General features: G+C 36.4%; 1 protein-coding gene across 5 annotated transcripts in view; it reads right to left on the bottom strand.

Annotated features, from left to right (window-relative positions):
• The window catches only part of LOC109400338 (sodium/potassium/calcium exchanger Nckx30C), a 297,046-nt gene extending 288,065 nt beyond the window's left edge, over positions 1 to 8,981 (bottom strand). For 2 of the 5 annotated variants that reach the window (XR_009997612.1, XM_062850998.1), the window contains exon 1: positions 7,914 to 8,981. Coding sequence is in view for 4 of the 5 variants with exons in the window: in XM_062850998.1 (XP_062706982.1) it covers positions 7,914 to 8,235 (322 nt within the window). In the remaining variant the exon portion in view is untranslated. The remainder of the gene's footprint in view (positions 1 to 7,913) is intronic. The other 3 variants (XM_062850999.1, XM_062851002.1, XM_062851001.1) reach the window with 3 other exon arrangements.
• Between the last annotated feature and the right edge of the window lie 4,904 nt (positions 8,982 to 13,885).

Here is a 13,885-nt window from a genome sequence, read left to right as displayed (position 1 = left end):
GAATGTTTTTCAAATTATTATTTTTTTTTTCATGGTGATCCAATATTATTGATTGCACCGTAGAAAAAATCATAAAAAATATGAACATAAATATTAAAGTTCACAAAATAAAATAAAACGAATTTAAAGGTATGAATTTCTTGAAATGTTTATACATCAACTCTTTGAGTTAATCAATATTTTGCAGTTTTTTGGTCGGAGTTGCGCAAAGAATGAAAGTCTAAGTTCTTGTGCCGACTTTACCGAGAAGATAAATGACCACTGCAAGGGGTAGTCGAAATACGCTTATCTGTCAAAGGATAAGCAAGTCAAATCAAGGATTTCCATTTACGAAAGGATCCTGGACCGACTGGTGGTTGAATCCGTCACCCTCAGCAAGGCCTTGCTTATGCCTTTACCGCATCGGCTACATATTTGGTTTTTTTTTCACCTATGCAGACCTAGTGTTAATAACACAGATCGAAAAAAGAGTGTAAAATTCTGTGACATATGATGCACAGCGTGGAAGATCACATTGGATTGGAGCGTGGAAGATCACAGAAGTTTACATGACATATCATGTAAAAGTAATAAAATATCATGTAAACTTCCATTATATGTCATGTAATTCAGCATGACTCTGTGTGTTTACATGACATATAACACATATTTACATCATATATCATGTAAACCATCATAACACTAAGTTTACATGACTAAACTGAAGTTTACATGACGTGTAAATCTCATAATTTTTATCTGTGAATGTTTTACATTATTCAGTTCGGGAAACCGTGGGGAAATTAAAACTAATGATTCTATTTGGTACATTCGTAGCTCAAACTGTTTGGTTTATTTGGCCATTTAAGCGCGTCACCTGGCTACCAGAGCAGACACGAGTACAAAACGTTTTTTTTTTTAATAATAACCATTCACGATAAGTACCCGACCTGAGAATGAACAAAAAAAAAATCAATGCCACCCACTCCGCAGCCAATGTTTTGTCAAGTCACATACAGCCCCACGAGTCGCAGTTGTCCAGGTAATATTTCCTCAATGTCAAAGCTGTTCAGGTGATAGACACTTGACCCCGCCGGCCTCCACAAACCATCCTCTCCTCTCTTTCTCTCTTCCTATCCCACCGGAGAAAATCTTCCTTTTGATATGCCCCTCGCTCGTCGCTCGCGAGCTCTGTGAAATTAATTCCGGGTGATAATCAATATTCCTTGGCGAAAAAGAGTTTTCCTCGCGAGAGTAGGAGGACCACCTGGTGGCGGTTTATGATGTTTTCTTCATCGTCACTACTGGTTGGACTGAGCTGCACGCAGCTCAGGCCAGAGTGTATACGTACCGACAAGCTAGCAAGCGCCATTCCTTTGGGCTATAATTTCGTTTGTCGGTTGGAGGAAAATACGTCAGAAGAAGTCCATTGACCGCTGCAGGAATCCCTATACCGAACGTTCCGCGTAAGAACATAACCCAAGCAAGCACAAACACTTGAGCCTGAGCCATCGTTGCCTGGTTAGGATATTTGGAGGCTAATGGTTGGTTTGGTAGGGTGCAGCGGTGCCAGTTTTTTTTAATCAAAATATCTCGATGAATGCTTTTGTTGAGGCAAACCTAATTCAATAAAGCTTCCATGTCAACAATGCATTTTCTACTTTAATAATGCAGGTGTAGGGGAAAAGCACTAGACTTCACCAGTCTTCGTGCCCTCCATACAAATTTTATTTTTCTAGTATAAGTGGCAAAGATTACCACAGAATTCGGGGGGCGTAGTCGAGTGTTTACCGTACTCATTATAAGCAAAGTTTGTTTTAATTTGGGGGGTTAAAAATAATAAAGCATTTAATCTGGAAAATATTAAAACACACATCGGATTTGTTGAAGAACTTTTGGCAAGACCCGATATTTTGAAAAATATTTTTTTATATGCCCCCTCAAAATGCAAAATCCAGCCAAAAATTTTTGAAGGGGGGGGGGGGAGACAAAAAGTCAAAATTAAATTTGTATCAGCCTTATAAGAAAAAAAAGTTAAAGCGGTTTTATTTATTTGATGGTTTTTAGTAAAATGGTCATTTTTCATATGCATACCATTACTTTTTTCAATTTATTGTCGGCTATTTTGTTACTTTTCTTCTAAACATATTTTTATTCATGTCAATTAGAGGGGATTAAAATGAGCTTAAATTGCTATCTCGAATTTTGAAACGATGTTGAAATTTTGGGTAATTTGGTATTATATTAGAAATACAATCTCATCGTTATAATTTTCTTCCATGTTAAGAATTTTCAGCTAAGTCAAAAGTTTTTCAGAGCTCATTGTATTAGTCATAAATGCTTGATATTTTATTGCATTCGGTTCATTGAATCCAGAGATATAACAGATCTTTCAAACTTCGTGTAGAATAGCCTGATCTTTTCTGAATTCGGACCACTGATACACAACTAGTTGATCAACTAACAGTGAAACTTTGAGATTGTTTGAACAGAGGAACAGATAGCGCCCATTGTGTTTTTGACATAACTCCACAGTTGTCACAATACTAATATCCATACACGGTAACGTCTTTGTTTACATGCGGTGAACGCTAGAAACGCTAACTGGAAGATTCTAACAATAATACAACATAATTATAACATAATATTCATAACTCATTGTTACATAATCATGTGCAACATGGTTGGTGATTGTACGATATTATAACTCATAGGTATAATATTGTACAATATTATACAATTTGATACAAACTTTTTATCTTGATGCTAAAGTTTATATCACATTTTGATCTGATTATAATAGAGTATGTTATTATGTATCTTGATTAGACTGATGTTCTTTTTGTCACAATTTGAGTTATGTTAACATCATCCTGCATCTAGGGGTGGATTAATCCTTATGATAAAATATTGGAGAACAGTCCACGTAAGATTTGAACTCACGACTATTATACGATAGACCAGTGCTTCACCGACTAAGCTACCGAGACAATTAAAGGCACAGTATTTGAGTTGTAAAGTGCTGGAGATCGAAGTAAGCATCGCCGCGATCGGACGCTTTTTTTTTTTTGCTTGACGCGATTTTTTTCGCGTTCTGTCTTGAACGGTTCCCGAAATTTTCAGGATCAGCGGGAGTGGGTCAAGTGCGACCACGCCGAGCGCGTTGCGGTTAAAAAGTGACATTTTGTTGATGATTGGGCTATTTAAATGCTTGCAAGGACTTGGCCAGGTGTGTGGAGCTGAGTAGGTCTATGGCATTGTAATAGTAGCGACATCAGCTATGTCAATGGATATATTCAGCTGTGCAACTCCATCCATGATTTGTGGAAGTATTCATGCTATGCTATGCTAGTATTTTAGTTGTAAAGTGCTGCGAACAATACTCGGTGGTAAACGGGAGGATGGCATTTGGCGGTATCGCATGAACTACGAATTGTACCAAATATGGATATAGCAAAGCGAATAAAACGCGGCAGGCTGCGGTGGGCTGGGCACGTAGCTCGTTTGCCGGAGGAACGACAAGCTAGAGTCGTATTCCGCAGAGAACCAGGAAGAGGTCGTGAGCTTCGTCGAAGACCATGCACACGTTGGCTTTTTGCAATTGAGGAAGATCTAAGGACCCTCAATGTTCAGGGCGACTGGAAGCGATTAGCCAAGGGTTGAGACCAGCGGAGGTGGATACTTCATTCGGCGTTGACTCACCGCTAGAAGTTGTAGCCCTTCAAGTATATTAGTTGTTATAAGTTATTCCTCTAATCGAAAATATACCCATCTCAATTGTACATTTGTACATAAAGCGAGCACCATTTATTTATTGTTGGAACTGCAAAGCAGCATAATACTTCATTTAGCAGACATTCTGGAAACAGTTGAAGAAATGTTGGCGGAAACCCATGTTCACTATAGGAATTTCTGATTAAGTATCTTATTGTAAAAGTATATAAACCAATTTTCTTAACAAATCAATGGATATTGCCAGGAATTCTGCCATAAATTGTCCTTATTTCTTCAGTATACACACTCAAGCCTGAATTGCCTGTTCGGTATTTTTTGATAAAAAAAAGAACAGCAACACTTTTTCGGTAGTTTTGGTAATCGATTTCACTGACGCTCAGTACGCTAACCGTCACAAACGTGAGCACAATCCATTTTTGCTTTGTTCAGTTGTTCTGATTTCGTCAAAAAAAATTCTGTACACGGTAATTGAAATTAAGTGTGTACAATCATATTTCTCTAGAGAAAATCAGACCGAGATTCTTAAAAATACTTTTGCTCCAATAATCCTGGTGTTGAGTAGGTCATAGGTATGCTAAATCAAATCAAATTATAGAATTCAAAAACATCACTATTTCACTTGGCGTTATCCCCTACCACGAATTTAGCGGAAAATTCATTCAAATATCCTAATGAATTTCCGGAAAAAAATGAACGAAAATTGAATACTCAGACAAGTTTCAACTCTTCATTCTACAGAGCTTTGTATTCCGTAATTATATCCGGAGTTCCTCCGAAATTTCATCGCCTGGTGCTAGAATCTAATCTTTATCGAAGAGCATGTGATCAGATTCTTTATTAGAGCCACCGCACGTCTAACAGACTTAACCAAATAACGGATATTCACGATTTTGAAGATTAATACTAATGCTATTCAGCTTAGAATTCGGATAAATCTTATCTTCGGGGCCCGTGGCGTAGTTGGTCACACGTTCGCTTCATATGCGGATGGTCATGGGTTTGATTCCCAGCCCCGGCACTTGCAATTTTTCGTCAGTTGCTTTTCCTCCGAGAGCAACTGACACTGACCCTCTTCTGAGCCCCATGGCTCAAACGGACTCGGATACCTGGACATCGGCGAACTGCTACTCATAATGGACCCCCAATCGGACTGGAAAGGAACAACGGCCATCCATCATCATCCTTGTGCTCATCATTCTACTAGGTATAAAAGTAGAAAAAGTGAAAGCAGCAGAAAGGCAACCAGTTCGATAAAGTAGAATAGAATCTAGGCGCTGTACAAAATGTAAGTGCAGCTGTCAATTGAAATTACTCACGTAGTGCCCCAGAGGACAATAGAGCTGTAAATTAGGTTAAGTGATTAAGAATAAAAATAGTAGTTTACGCAACAAGGTGCAGAATGGCGATTTTTACAGCACGAGTTGTACATTTATCCAACGAGGCTTGCCGAGTTGGATAATTACGACGAGTGCTGTAAAAATCGAGTTCTGCACCGAGTTGCGTACAACGTTTTTTGCAAGTTCATAAATTACCGCTTGAACAAAATTTTTCATCAAACTGCATACTGATGCTCAAAGCCATGTTTAAGAAAATCTGATCATAGCAGGTTATACTGTGCAGTTGTCACAATTTTTCGAAACTGCATCCAGAAAGCATCAAGAAGTTGGTCAAAACTGAAAACAGTGCTGTAATGGTTCATTACGCAACGCAAATCAGTGCTGTAATGAACCATTACAGCACTGTTAATTTGGTGTAGAAAAGTAGGCCTTTTCCTGTCAGATTTGCATGAGGTAAAACAGCCTATTACGATGAGGAATTGCAAAAAAAAATCTTATCTTATTCAGACGATTTGCATCTTCCAGATTCGATGAATTTGAATTTGAACCATTTGTCTACATTTGGAACAAATTCAAAAATTTACATGAAGTATAAAATTTCATGTGATTCAAAGACCACCGTTAGTTTACCAAAGTTCAGAACAGAAGCCAGATAGTATCGTTGTATCGGCACTGAACATCACGATCGGTTTTCCGACCATTTACCCATTCCGAAACATATTTTAACAGGTATTTCTATTTTTTTAGGATTCTCCGAAACCTGTTTTCATATTTTTCAGGTTTTCCAGAAACATATTTATGCTACAAAAAACAAAGGATTGAAGCGCTGTTCATTTTGTTTCTTATTTATGTATATATTTTTTAGAAGTTAGCACGCATGAAAACAGAAAGAACGGAATCAATCCGTGCCGTAATCGCTTATTTTCAAATCGGATGAATTTGGGAGCGTGAGATTACTTATGGAACTCAGACCCTATTTCGAACGAGACGGCTTTAACGCTTCCGTTGACCATTCTAAAAAAAATAATAAATAAATAAACAACCATGCGTCTCCATCGCGTTTCGATGATGTGCTGAATAAACAAATGTATTATACTAGTTTACAGCATTTTTGAACTCGGTAAGCTGATGATCGTTTTTGGCGTAGAATCATGCCCTGAGTTCGAAAACGCGAAGGAAAAAAAATACAGTAGAGCGGAAATTTTTCCGAATTTCCATACAAGGTTGATGATTTGAAATCGATTTTTGTTCTATTTTTAAGCAAAGTCGCTCACTTTACACATCTCATTAATCATAATCAATGCTCCGATTGAGCTGAATTTTTTTACTGTAACTCGCCTAAATATACATTGAGAAAGAATTTTTAAATTGTTTTTTTCTAATTGAAAAAATATATTTCTTCATATATTTTTGGAAAATTTGCTAAAATTTAAGGAGATCGTCCCCAAAACTCGCCAATATCTTGAATTTATCAATCTGACACAAAACCTGCATTCAGATGATCGAATGGTATTGTATTCAGCTTTTAATTTATGTAAAAAGATTTAAAATTGGTTGAACAAAACGCAAGATATTTGAATGTTATTAAATTTCATATTTTAAAAAGTTGTAAAACTCAATATTGAGCTTAAACTCAAAAACTGTTCTACTTTATTTTTTTAAAGCACGGTTTCGAAATCAGCGCTAAATTATGCTTCAAAAATTTTGGTCGTTGACAGAAGTTCACGACTTTCGTTTTATTTTGTAAATTAGAGTTATTAAACTAGGACTTTTACAATATTTCATCATAAGTATCACGTTTTTCACGAAAAATACCAAAGAAAGCATAAACAAAAATCAATAAAACAGGTGACTTTGAAAATATGCATAGAATGCATGGGTCTTCCTACTGCATTTAATCTATTTAAGTATATTCTTCTATTAGCTAATTTCCATGACTCAATCGTAACAAATTATGCCAAATCTATCGCCTACAAGTTTCAAATTACTACGCACATACTGGCATCACTGGGCAGGGGCTGCTTTGCGTGGCCTTGATTTTCCCTCCTCTGCTCGTGATCTTCCAACACTCTCGCTCTCGCTCAATGGCTTTCCACACAATCTCTTGCCTCACTTCTACGGTTATGTAATCGAATTGTTTTGAGTATCGCATAGGCCAGCACCCAGTGGGGAAATTCAAACATATTAACCATTTTCCGTTGCGGTATAAGGCAGGTTCCTTGAGAATCTCATATTTTGTTGTAAGGCCCAACTAGCCGAGAATGCATGGCGCCTGCTTTTACCTATTTCCACCCCGTTCAAGCATCCGTTAGACGGAAACTGGCGTTTTGATTAACGATGGGAGTGAACACTTTCACATGCAAAACATCGGAGAGTATGCGTACGCTTCGAGCTATTCAACGGCATCCCTTGATTCAAGCCCAGGCAGATGCAATGTGGCAGCTCAGTTTAATCAGACTACTTAATCCGCTTCAAAATTCTCACGGTTTACATATTTAATTGAAGTACATATTAGCAGTACAGGTTTGTTTGATGGTTTTTCACCTAGAGGAATGTCGATTTTTCATAAATGTAGCAAAAACATCGAAGGTGAAATCACTAACAAATTCTATTCAACCATATCGTTGTCACTAAGAGGCAAACGAAAAAACGTAAAAGCAATTACTGTCTGAAGTGGCATCGTTGCTATGACGAGGAACAAAGCATCAGCAGGGTCATAGTGATGAGGCATGTACTTTATATAATTGTTCTTTGATTCATCATGATAAGTAGATTAATGCAAAGATCTGATAAAAAATGACTCATTCATTCACAATAGAACTCTTATTTTAAGGTACAGTTTAGTAATATAAATCAAATTACCATTTATTATTATAACACTTGTTTCGGTAGAATAGTATTGGTCATAGTATGAAACATCCATTAAATCAGCAGCGTTAACTAGGTTCGATGGCAGCCAAAAGGAGGCGATCAAAAGCCCCATCAATGCGAATGGGAGCATCCGGCCATAGCGGTGGTAGCCGAGTTTTGCAGCTCGGCCGGAGGTACTGCTACTGCCACCGTTGACGACTGCCGCCCTAGCGATGGTGCTGCTCATGGCTCTTCTCCTGGATGTGATAGTAATAGTAGTAATAGTGCTACGGTAGCAGGACTCCCTCATGATGGCTGGCTGCAATGGCTTCATCACGCGTCCTTTTTTTAAAAAGTCACCTTTTTAAAAAAGGAGCGGTTTCTTCTATCAAGGATAACGTCTGGATGACATTTTATTCGCTCTCTTGCGTCTATCGGGGCGCTGCTCGAATGTGAGCTAGCTGGCCTGCTTTTTCACTTCTCTTCTGCGTATGTCCTATCAAGGGTTCAACTAGGATCTAAATTTTCCTTTTTCTACCCTTCAGCACTAGCACTCCCAATATCAAGGTACGGCTTTTCACATTTCACTTTATTCCACAATTATTTGCACCTCAACAGCCCTCCATTCACTTTTGTCATCGAATTCAAATGCACCAATTTTCCAGCTAGTAGAAAACTCTGCAGCTATAATCTTCTTCTTCCACTTTTCCAGCCAAAAATTGTGTTATTGTTAAAAACCGTACTAGAGTAGTTATGTACAGGGATAACCGAGGTATTGTTATCGCAATGGACGCGCACGAACTGCCGTGCGGTGCAGCAGAGCAACGATGAAAGCTCCAGTCACAGTCTACGTACTACCACCAGAAGCACCTCACATTCAAACACGCGAGCTAGATTCTCCCCTCAGCACATTTCGAGCCTGCACGGAAATTCCGTTCCAAAAAAAAACGTGACCAAACGTATCCTTTTTCTAGTATGGCCAAGCTTTTCAGCTCACAGCCCTCTATCTCTCTTGGTTTTAATTCTCATGCATCCTAGAGCTCCTCTCAGCTTGCGCAAAACGTCCGGTCCTGAGCTTTTCACGACAACACTCTCCCTTCCGTTCCATTGTTACTCGATCATCTGCCGGTGGCTTTTGGTGCCAAAAGACAACCGATGAGCAGCATGTGTAGATAGTGGAAGTTGGGGTAAAATGCACCCGTAGGGTATGCATGCTGCCCAATTGCATTAAAACGTTCGTAGAAACATTTTAATTTGCTATCGCTAACCTTCCAGTTTTACGTGCATATCAAACTTTATGGAAGATTCACTACAAACGAATGGAGGCGCATGGTTGTCCATTATTTCCATGAGACTGCTTTCTATTCTATACAAACTCTAAAAACAAATGCGAAAATTTTAACAACCCGAGCAGAAGGGAATACCTTACAAATGCCATGCAAAGAGCTTATCGAGGTATGCTGGTATTTAAGATTAATACCTTAATATGTTTCTGTTCGGGCACTATTGCACTAAGGGGATTCAGGCGGCTAAAAATCGGAAATCGACTTAAATCAATTTGAGATTTAGGTTCGGTAGTTGAAAACCCAAGTAACACAGAAAACATCTTTCAAATTCAAAACTCCAAAAGATGTTCTATAGATGTAATATAAGCGTGACATCATACATCTTGTATTATTGTCAAGTTATAATTCTGTTGGCAGAATACACACAGCAGAAATATATTTATTTTTGCGCATCGCCTTTGTCATCTGGAAAAAAAATCATTACGCAAACATACAACAGTAGTAGAGCATCTAACGTACAACTGAACCGCATCCAATGACAATGTTTCCACAACTCAATATTTTATGACTTTGCGTGGCGTCTAATTTTTTCAATTCGTTTTATTAGGGAATTTTAACTTATGCTAAATCTTCTCTCACATGGCGCCTGAGCAATTCAAGGACCAACGAAATACAATTTATCTGTGGACCAACATTCGCAATAACCGCTGCACTCAGCGCTTCACTTTATAGTAAACACCAAACAGTCAGAACTCAACGTCGTTGCCTAAATTTAGTTACCTTCAAGTTGTGCCAGCCAACCTGCATTACAAGCTACTGTATATTTACCAACATGCCACTGCCGTTCAAACCAATTTCTAGGACATTCTAATAGCAGAGAATTTTATATTCAAATACCTTCCTTCAATATAATTATTTCTCTGACCAGCTGCTGGAGGTGGATCGTAGCACAAAATCAATCGCTGGTGATTGTGTGCTCCACCAAGAATCCGTCTGACGTAATACCACTATCTGTCATAATTAACACTATCTAATTTTAATAAAACACGTACTTGTGAACTGTTCGCGTACTACTTCGAATACGCTACCAGATAAGTTACCAACGAAATTTATAAAACCGGAATATTTCGACGATGCTCTGGACAGAACGACAAGCGCAGCCGGTCATAACAAATATTTTGACATTTTGACAGATTCTGCCATACCAAAGAAACAAACAGAAACTAATGTTATAATAAAGTTTTTTTTTGGCGATACTGTTATGTCGTAAAACAACAATAGAATTCATGAATGAGTAAGTTGGAAATATGCTGTTTTAGAGTATTATGAGAGTAATACTGAAAAAAAACTGTCAAAATGTATTAAGATTACAGTACCGAATAAAATTATGAATACAATAATAAAAAAATGGAAAAATTAAAAAAAAATCAGTTTAGACGAAATGTTGCTAAACTGGAACTCTTGATTTTACTTGAGGCAGAATAACAATAAGCAAGCGATAGATTCAATTATAACTATATCCAATGCTTCAGTTTTCTTAATATTTTTTACCAGAACTGTCAGGTTCACGAAGCTTCTGCCATGTTGTTTTTTTGTCATGAGACTTTAAAAAAAAAAAAATCTCAAGAGACACAGTTTTTGGTAGATCTTGTTGCAATATCTCTTCCATCTTTAAGGCGCTTGAAATATGTAAATCCGAAGTTCCACCACAAATCTCGAACCGCAAGTAACTCATGCCTACCATGTCATTCAGGAAGTGTCATTTAAAAAAATTAATCCTAGAAGGTAATACACTAAATTCTGTTTTTACGCGATTTTTTGTTCCGCGTAAAAAAAATCGTGTAAAAAAAGTTTTCAAAACTTTTTTTATCGGATCATCCTAAAATTTTGACAGGGTATCAAGGATGATAAGAGAGATCTCTGGTAGAAATTTGAGCCCCATCGGAAGTAAATTGCGACCAGGAGAGAAGAATCTTTCCAAAAACACATCGCGTAATTTCGAGAAAATCGTGTAAAAAAAATCGTGTAAAATAAAACCGCGTAAAAAAAGATCGTGTAAAAAAAGAATTTAGTGTAATTAACTTTATCCCTTGGAAACCCATTTTTAAGTCTGACCAGCTGAGTGTGAATAAACACACTTTATTTATTTATTTTATTTGAAAATTTTGTAGTTCCTGTTATGAGCCTTCCATTTATTTGTTAATCCGTAATGCTTAACCCTCTCATATGACTCAATACCAACCAAAGCTCATACTGTGTATTATTAGTGTTTTCTATGAGTCATATCATTTTGAAATTACTTGATTACAACCAATGATTTTGATCACATTATATAAGAATTTTGAAAGTTCATGAGATTGATTAAAAACTTGAATAGAACTAATGTTCATTTGAAAGTAGGTTGGAACCAGCTATGCTCCAAAATATTCGTACTATAAGTGTATTAGAAAGCTTCTTATACAACTTAAAAAATGTTGTATAAACCGTCATTTTTTTTGCGCTGTTTTGAAGTTATAGGTGTACATTTTTGTATAAAAATTACAAGAGAAATACTAGGGATTATGTATTACACCTGCAATTTTAACTCTTACCGTCAAATGGGGTAACTTGCAACACTTTTCGACTTTGAAACAATATCATTGAAAATCTTTGAAACATCCTGTGAAGCATCGTGTACGCTAATTACCCCGAGTAGAATACTATGCAACACTTGGTTTACCAAAATACGTTGCCACATAAACAGGAGGTGCGAAATACATGCTTGTTGCAAGTTTCCCCATCTGTGGGGTAACTTGCAACATAGGAAATGAAGCTAAGTTAGCTATCATTAAACAGCACTAACATTCTAGTATTTAGTCGTATTGTTAATTTTTGATGTTATGCATGAAACATACCATGAAAAGATGTACACTAACCAATTGACATATCATTTTTCATGAAAGGATTGATATTAATTGCAAGCGAAAGTACATCGTTTAGCAACAGGTCTCACGTCCCTCAAACACAATATATATATATATATATATATATATATATATATATATATATATATATATATATATATATATATATATATATGATTCTCGTAACTTAGCACTCATTACAAAATGTCAACAATGATTATTGTCATTTCTTGAAAAGGTAGAGTGAGTCATCTTCAAGTAGTTTTCAGTTTGAAGTGGTGTTTGGCCATTTCAGATAAATTAACATGATTGAAACGCACCTATTCTACTTTGTAAATGTCAAACTCGGTAATTTGGGTATTAAACTGAAATAATTTACTCCATCCATTCAGAATTGATGTTGGTGATTGCTTTACAGCGTTCATAAACAAAAATTGAACTTTTAACATGATGAAACATGAATGAAACTTCAAAATGTGGTATTTCCTAACAATGTTTGAAGGTCACGTGTAAAAAAAAATTAAAAATGAATTGTCATTTGAAAATGAACGCGTTACGTAATCAATAAATGATCCATTTTGATTATTTCTGTCAAATATATCGTGAAATGAAGATAAATAATAGAAGGTTTCGTCAAATTCAACTGTTGCAAGTTACCCCATAGTGGTTGTCGAATATAATAATGATTTTTTGCATTATTTAGTCGATAAGTTTATCAAACTTTTATCGTTTAGCTAAGCTTACTATTAGGGACCTTAACTGCAAGCAAGGTCATCAGACTTATCGCACTTACCATAAGGGAGAGGTCAAGCACGATTTTCATACTTGTTTTTATGGCATAAAATGAGCAATCCGTTTTAACAGTGTAGCTAAACCATAAATAATGAAACAAAGCTAATGTTTATACTAAATCGATCTTTGATACACATAATCTCTAAAACCAAAATAGTAGGGCATACTAGTTTCATTAATATTAGAAAATGCTTCACATTTAGTGAATGCCATCGTGTTGCAAGTTACACCGCTGTTGCAAGTAACCCCGTTTGACGGTATATAACAAGTTGTGTTACTTGGGAAAGGATCACATGGACCAGTAAACTCCAGAATATTAGTTTGCTAATTCCTATACTTATCGAGATATTGACAGCAGAATTAGACCATTGGCAACTTTTGGTAAAATCAATGAAATGTTCAACTTTACGTATCTTCGGCTTAAATGAAAAATGTTGAACTTTTAAAGGGAACTTTGTTTATAAACCATTCGAATGATATATCAGACGTAGAAGAGATAATTGTTCAACCATTGAATGATACATTAAAAATCAAAATAATCACATTTTCCCCCAAACAAACCTTTCCATAAAAAAAGTTTCGCTTCGGGACTTATTTCATGTCTTTGTTTAGGATCCCTGGGAGACATTGAAATCAAATTTGACTGCTACTAAGCTGCTATTCTGCAATTTCAATTAAGTTGTCGGTGATGATTGAGATATTGCAACATGAAATCACCCTATTGGTCATTAAAAACCTCTGAGGAAACATTTGGTCGGCATGGCCGCTTTTCTCTGTAGATCAATCATAGTAGAGTCTAAATATGGTCTTATGGCTAAGATCTCTTAGCGAAGCGTGGTTTTACAAAATGGAAATCATTTTGTAAATTTGAGTTGCAATCCTTATACATAGATAAAACGCCCTTAAGTATACAATGCCCTTGTAATTTCATGATGTTGAAACTGTCGTGTTATAAAATTGTTTTTTATTTTTTTTATTTTATAAACCTTTCAATTAATAAGAG

This window comes from Aedes albopictus, chromosome 2 (assembly GCF_035046485.1).
Source record: "Aedes albopictus strain Foshan chromosome 2, AalbF5, whole genome shotgun sequence".
Taxonomy (NCBI): domain Eukaryota; kingdom Metazoa; phylum Arthropoda; class Insecta; order Diptera; family Culicidae; genus Aedes; species Aedes albopictus.
Note: the sequence above shows the minus strand (reverse complement) of the source record. Positions and strands in the feature narration are given on the sequence as shown.